The sequence below is a fragment of the Aplysia californica genome, unplaced genomic scaffold (assembly GCF_000002075.1).
Source record: "Aplysia californica isolate F4 #8 unplaced genomic scaffold, AplCal3.0 scaffold00752, whole genome shotgun sequence".
NCBI classification, from domain to species: Eukaryota; Metazoa; Mollusca; class Gastropoda; order Aplysiida; family Aplysiidae; genus Aplysia; species Aplysia californica.
The window spans coordinates 166,995-174,781 of NW_004798022.1; the positions used below are offsets into that span (position 1 = coordinate 166,995).

The following is a 7,787-nucleotide window of genomic DNA, read 5'->3' on the forward strand; positions in this document are numbered from 1 at the left end:
TGTAGTGGTGGTGGTGGTGGTGGTGGTGGTGGTGGTGAGTGTGTCGTCTGTGTTTTAGGACAAGGGCAAAGGGACTATGTAACTGCTTTCAAGTGAGAGGTGGTGTTGTTGTTATTATTATTGTTGTTGTTGTTGTTGTTGTCCATATGATTTTTCTGTGGTAGCTTTTTGTTACAGCTTGTTCACTTTCGTCTGACCACGCCAGATCCATCATACCCTCTCCACGCAAATTGTAAGATCACGCAGCGGCAGATATGTACATCCAAAGTCAAAGAAAGAAAGATATAACAGAAGTTTTTGACCATCTAGCATAAGGCTCTATAAACACATAGACACGCCAAGAAATTACTGCAGGATACTTTTTGCTGATTTTCCCTTCCGCATTCAACACAATCCAACCGCACAGAATGGTTTCAAAATTAATTAACATGAACATAAACAAGAACATCATAGCTTGGATTCTTGAGTTCTTAACCAATCGACCTCATTATGTAAAATCAAATGGCGTAAAATCCTACCTAACATTCACGAACACATGTGCGCCCCAAGGCTGCGTAATCTCCCCTGTCTTGTCTATGCTCTACACCAACGACTGTACTTTTGGTAACGAAAACATCAAACTACTAAAATTTGCGGATGATTCCACTCTACAAGGTCTAACAACAAAATGAGAATGAATACAGCGACGCTGTAAATGTAGTTACCAATTGGTGTGATAACCACTTCCTTTTACTAAATGTAAAAAAGACAAAAGAATAAAAAATAGACTTTACAGTAAAAAAGGATCAATTACAACCACTATTTGTTAAAGATGAAGAGATGGAGGTGGTGAGCTCTTACAAGTATCTTGGTGTAACAATCGATAACAAACTTGACTGGCGTCCCCACGCTACTCTACATCAAAAAATAAATCAAAGAATGTTCCTTTTAAGGAAATTAAGAAGTGTTCGTGTTGATAATAAGATTATGTCCCTTTTATACCTTTCTATGATTGAAAGTGTGCTATTATTTTGTATTTGCTGCTGGGGTGGGAATTGTAAGGTGAAAGATAGAGAAAAATTTGACAGAGAACCATTAAGAAAGCCTGCAAGATCTCTGGACATGATTTTACTAGAATTGATGAAATGTATAACACCACACGTATAAAAAAGATTTAAAAAAGCATTGTAAACGACCCATCATACCCCTTTTCCACGCAAATTTTAAGATCACGCAGCGGCAGATATGTACATCCAAAAACAAAGAAAGAAAGATATAAAAGAAGTTTTTTACCATCTAGCGTAAGGCTTTTGTGAGAATGAGCATAGATGTGTGTTGGTCTTAGAGCATGTATCTTTATATAACTACTGCATGTGGTTGAATGATGCATCTGATGTGAATGTACATTTTGTCAGCTTTTCTTCTCTTTTCAAATTGAATTTTAATGACTAATGTATAATTTAAATTTTTAATGTATACCTGCGATTGTTTTTTCGGTCCTGTACAGCCAAGGAAAGTTCCCCTCTGAGATAGTAAAGTAATATCTTATCTTATCTTTACAAATTCTCGCTCATTGAGACATTTACCTATGCCCACGAAACGTTGCATGGCACTTCTGCAGGCCAGCGACCAGACAAAAATATTTTTTCAAAAGATCTTGACCCAGTAATAAAACAAAGTTTTTCTCTTTGGGCCCTGTATTAAAAACCGCTCTTCGGATGCATACATAAACATAGGACTACTAAAATAAATGGCTTAGAGTAACCTTGCCTACAAATTGCTCATTTTGAGACAGCGACACCACCCTGCCCCCACATTTATTCAGTGTAAGCTTGTAGTTGTAGATTTCATCCCCCGGCTGTTCAGACATCTCCACGTGCTCCACGTGAGTCTCAAAAAGTACTCACCCCGTCTCTTGAACCGTGTTGAGTAGTGTTGAGGAAAATATCATGTCAACTTTTAAACGTTTTAGGTGTATGTTGCAAATCCCCTAATATTTTTTTGGACCCGCTTTAGGCATACATCAAAGAAAACGTGTTGGAACCTTAGTTTGCAGTGACTTTTATGAGTGAGGTTTTGAGATTCTGTTGGTGGCTTAACTTTTAGACCCGCATGCAAAGACCCAGAAAGATTAAACAGAGCGATTTGTTTTTATCTCGTCATAACCGCGGTCGGACGAGAGTGAACGAGCTATACTTACTTGCATGCTTTTTTTTCTACCTGAACACACGAACACACATATATAGACACAGTCCAAGTCAGAAGCAAACATGAGCTCCCCCCCTCCCCCCATCCACTCCACGTGCTCTCTCGTGTGAGTTGTGATCACGCCAACAGCCAGCCTTCTTTATATGCTCATTCTATTTTGTGCTGTTTCTCACTGCTTTAATTTCTGGACATTTTCACAAATTATAGAATCTACCTCCACGTGTGTTAAGATTTTATGAATTACTCGATGTAAAATTTTCTTGAAAGGATGAAAATTGCCAGAAAATAGAAATATTTCAACTCTTCAGTGTAGGTGGACGAGTGGAGTCAGTGTTGGTCTACTTGTTTTACTCAGTTTTAGTTCCGGTCTCTTTGTTAAAATATCCAAAGAATTCGCGCCCACAGTGCTTTCTTGTCGTATCTCCATTTTTTTTTTACAGTGAAAATGTGACTTCTTCGTAAGCTCACTCTTTGTTATGAGCTGTTTTCGCTGTTATTAAAAATGGAGATACGACAAAAAAGTACTGGGGTCGCGAATTTGTTTTGCCAAGTGAACATTCGATTTCCAATGGACTCCCAGCCTGTGGTGAGTGTGGCGTGAGTATGGCGTGAGTGTGGCTCTAACACAGACAGTGTATTCTGAGAGGACAATAGAATAACTTACTCTCCACACACTCTGTTGTCATTTCCACCTCAAGACCATGGTTACATACCTTCAAGTTGCAGTAAGTGTTTTACGGCACTTGCAACACAACAAGGTCATACATGTATAAGTGCCGAAGATAAGAGGTGCTACAAGTAAGAGAGTAACAAACACAAAATAGGAGGAGGGGAGATAAAGACGATAGATGCTTGATTGGAAAGAGGAAGCAAACCACACCAGAGTGTTACAGTTACAGTTATGAGGAGACTAAGAAAAAACAACTTAAATCGAGTTCCAAAAACGAAACGGTCAAAAAGAGGAGGATAAAGGAAAGAAGAAGAGAAACTATCCCACAGAAAGGTGAGTTCCTCAGATTCTCATTCTAAGAGAAGAAAAGTGTGTCACACCAACTTATACAGAATTAATGCCGACAATATTTTCCAGGAACACAGCCGACACATTCGGACGGCTTATACATCATGTAGCCTATTAAATACAGTGGAAACCATACATAACAGGCCGGAAATAACAGGGATCCGGTAATAACAGGGATGTTTAAAATCCCCGTTTTTTCCTACTCTTTGTTTCTATTAAAAGTTATCGGCAATAACAGGGCCTCATCGGAGCCCAACCGGTTACAGCAGGGACAAAGGCTTGTTAACAACGTGCAAAAGGTAAGAGAGAGAGAGAGAGAGAGAGAGAGAGAGAGAGAGAGAGAGAGGACGACCGGTCGGCCTAGATCGAAGCCTACTTCTTTCATTATGGTCACCAACGATGTCAAGCGCAAGAGAAAATGCCTTTCAATTGACAAAAATTACGAAATAATCCAGACTGTTGACAAAAAGCAAACTCTACTGGCAGAGATTTGTCGTCAGTTCGACATTCCACAAGGGTCGATTCCCACCATTATCAAGGATAGAGAGAAGATAATGGCAGCATACTGAAATGAAAAGTTTGCTCTGGATCGAAAGAAGATGAGACTACCCGCTGTAGATGCTGTGGACCAAGCTCTTCTGATGTGAGGCAATGGAGAAAGTCGGTGCGAAAACCCCTAACTACCCATGAATATGTACACCTGGATTAGTCCACAATTGCTCACTTTCCTTGCATTTCGGATTTAACAGGGATCGGATATAACACTAACAGGACTTTTTCTCTACTCCCGCCATCCCTGTTATATCAGGTTTCCACTGTATTATGAATGTTCAATCGTGTAGAAACAAAACTGAAGATATTTTCGACATCATCACTGAGAAAAATATTGACATCTTTTTTCTCACCGAAACTTGGTTAACACCATGTGGTGATGATCATGAGGTGACACTCGCTAATTTAGTACCTCCAACCTACATCGTTAAATCTTTTCCACGCCAAAGTCGAAGAGGGGGGGGGGGGGCATTGCTGCCATATACATAAGTTCGTTGAGCCTTAAAATAACAACTAATGAATTTAAGGGGGGGGGGGGGGGGGCTACACCCCCAAAATCAAAATTCGGCTCAAAATCATGGAATTTGATTTGTAGGCATTTTTAGCTTCCTCAGCCTCTCCTACAACTATTTCATGGCATAAGAACCCCCCAAAACCGTATTTTTTCCCATACCGGGCATGTTTGTAACCGCCATTTCCTCATAAAGTCAGTATTTTCTTTTTCTTTATCGGCCGTTTTCTCAAAGTGCTTACATGATATATCACCTGACTACCTAATACAGTTTGTAACACCCTATGTACCACCTAAAACGCTGAGATCATCAAGTGACAAAACAACCTTTGTTAAACCTACAATAAATTACAATACAAATCATATAGCTAACGCTCTTTTTCCTATTTTGCCCCACTTGTTTGGAATAGGCTTCCAAAAACTATCAAAGAAGTAGAAAATCTAGAAATTTTAAAGAAAAAAACTAAAAGCATTTTCTATTTTCATCATGTTTCGGTTAGACAGAATCTATCCAAGTCCAAGCTGTAGATCGTCGTGGGTTTGTATGTGCGTATGTACGCACGTGTGTATGTATGTGAGGGTGCGTGCGTGAGTGAGTATGTGTGCACGCGTATCATGCAATGCTATGTGCCTGTAAAATTGATTTACAATTCCATAATATGTTTCATGCTAAGCACATAGAGCATTGCATAAGTGAATACGCGCAATATAAATGCAGTCCATTATTATAATCGTCCCCTGGAGTTCAACATTTGACAGAATTATTCCGACAGCACAACTTGGTTCAGGTCATCACTGAAGCCACCCATCGTTCTGGCCGCACACTTGACGGGGTCGTCATCAAGAAAGACTCAGACGCTTTAAGAAAAAAAATTCGGTTGTAGACAAACTATGTGGGTGGTTGGCGGGTGCTCTGGTGTGGTTTGCTCTTTCTTTCCTATCAAACATCTATCGTCCTTGTCTCCCCTTCTTCTTTTTTATGTTTGTTAGTATGTTACTCTCTTGTAACACCTCTAATCTTTTGACGCTCATATGACCTTAGGCTCTGGCCACACTGCAAGCAGAGCGGGCACAGCAGAGCGCAGCGTTGAAAATTATTACATGTACAAAGACAAAGAGGTGACTGGCTGCGCGACTCGAGGCGGGTCAAGCGCAAAGATGGCGGTTTGTTTAATGCCGCTGGCTTAGCTTGAAATTTGCTCACGTCTGCACGCACGTTGTTGTAAAGTGTCAATAAAAGAAATAGATAACATTCAAAGAGGAGGTGGGAGAGAGAGAGAGAGAGTGAAGGGGAGGGGCGCGAGAGAAAATGAGAGATAAATGAGTGTACACAAAGGGAATGTTTTAGAGAACAATGAATAGGTATATCTTGTATTCGTGCTCAGGCGTGTCCTGCGTGCAAACGTGAGTATATTTTCAAGCTTTGCGAGCTAAGATAAATAAACCCGATTCAATTGCGCTCGAAAACGCTGGAAATTTTCTCCCTTCTGTCTGACACTGACATTCAGTGACAATAACAATGACAAGAAAGGAAAAAGAAAGTACGTTACAGCTTAGAAAAGGGTGATGAAAAGCAGAGTAAACTATTGTAGAGATTTGACAGAACGTCGGGTTGTGAACTAAGCACAGACGAATTAGATCTGAAGTTTATTTACAAGCGCATTATATACGCATGTGCGCATTAATAATAAAACAACATTCGTTTAACTGGACTACTTTAGCACGCCGGTGTCGTGCAACTTGGCCAAAGTCATTACACTATGAATTTAATTTGTACTCTAAACTCTTATTCCACACAAGGCGTTACATGATCTCTTCTCAATGATATAACAACATAATTATACCTGCCGACGACCCCATCGTTAGCCCCAACATTCCCTTCGCCAACCCTTTCATCTCTCTCTCTCTCTCTCTCTCTCTCTCTCTCTCTCTCTCTCTCTCTCTCTCTCTCTCTCTCGCTCACTCACTCACTCACACACACACACACACACACACACACACACACACACGCGCGCGCGCGCGCGCACACACACACACACACACACAACCCTGGCTGAGAGTGATACAACAACGTCAAAGCAGAAATAACGAAATACTTGATAAAAATTCTTGCTTACTCTAGAATCGAACACGGGTCTTCTTCGTGAGACAACGAAGTGCCTACCGCTACACCACAGACGCAGGTTGTTTGTTGTGTAGGCCTATAACATATTACATTATATGTGTATATGAGTGTATATATTTGAGTGCGTGCGTATCGCATATGCGTGTGTACGAGATTTTAGTTACGTGTTTAAAACTCTCTGTATATTGCAAAACTCAGATAGTATCGTTGATTTGCTTTTAAACACGCTGAGAGTGCTATGATTATGTTTATGTTCCTATTTCCCATTCACCACAACAGGATAAAGCATGAGAGAAAATTAATAAGAAATTAAAAAAAAAATTAGATACCTCTTTCTCGTATTATTCTGATCATTTTTTTCTTCTACTCTTTTTATTCAGATATCAGTGGAAGAATTTGCAGTCAGATGTTCGGGTGCACTTATTTCTTTCTTGCTTTTTTCTGTTGAGTCTCCCCATTGACCAGGACAAATAACGTCAATCATTTCCAATCCATGGGCAACTGAAACTGATATGAAAATATAATACCACACGATGTTGCATTGCACCGCCCGCTCCGCTCTGCTTGCAGTGTGGCCACCCTATGTTAACGCCTCAAACAGCTGCGCTGTGCCCGCTCTGCTCGCAGTGTGGCCAGAGCCTAATGCAGTTGCCAGCGCCGTAAAACCTTCACTAAAACTAAAAAAACTAGACAAACTATGTTCTGATCATTTCTTCATTTTACTTGTGTTGGGTGTGATTAAGACCAAGCCTGAAAAACATTCTGTGTCTACAAGGAGCATCAAAGGAATTGACATTAATACTTTTAAAATGGATTTGTTGAAATCTTTAAGTGACCTCAAGCACACTCACATAGTGGGTGGTTGGCGAATGCTCTGGTGTGGTTTGCTCCTTTTTTCCTATCCAATATCTATCATCCTGATCTCTGCTTCTTTTTTATGTTTGTTACTCTCTTGTAACACCTGACTGTAATCTTCGGCACTTAGACATCTATATGACCTTATAAAAACAAAACTAAAAAACATCAGAGATCCCGTATCATGACTCCCCCCTTCTCCCTTTCACCCCTCCCCCTCTCCCCCTATCCTCCTCCACCCCTCCCCCTCCCTCCACCCACCCCACCCACCAGACCCTAGAAGAACAGATGAAGGACATCGTTGCCCTGGTCCGCGGCAAACTGACCACCCAACAACGCATCACGCTCGGAGCTCTGGTGGTCATTGACGTGCACGCGCGAGATGTCGTGCAAGATATGGCTCAGAAAGGTAGTTATTCTGGTATACGAGGGGCATAGCACAAGTTTTATTTACCTGACCATGAAGGAATAAAGGTAGAAAGCTGATATTTGGTGCTAACCTTAATCTTTCTCTATTTAGTCTCTCTCTCTCTCTCCCC

At 40.8% G+C, this 7,787-nt stretch overlaps 1 protein-coding gene across 1 annotated transcript in view; it reads left to right on the forward strand.

The window, feature by feature from the left end:
• The window catches only part of LOC101848386 (dynein heavy chain 12, axonemal), a gene marked incomplete in the record, with an annotated part of 110,807 nt that overhangs the window by 34,358 nt on the left and 68,662 nt on the right, over positions 1-7,787 (forward strand). The window contains 1 exon segment of the mRNA XM_035972586.1: positions 7,522-7,657. Coding sequence (XP_035828479.1) covers positions 7,522-7,657 — 136 coding nt within the window.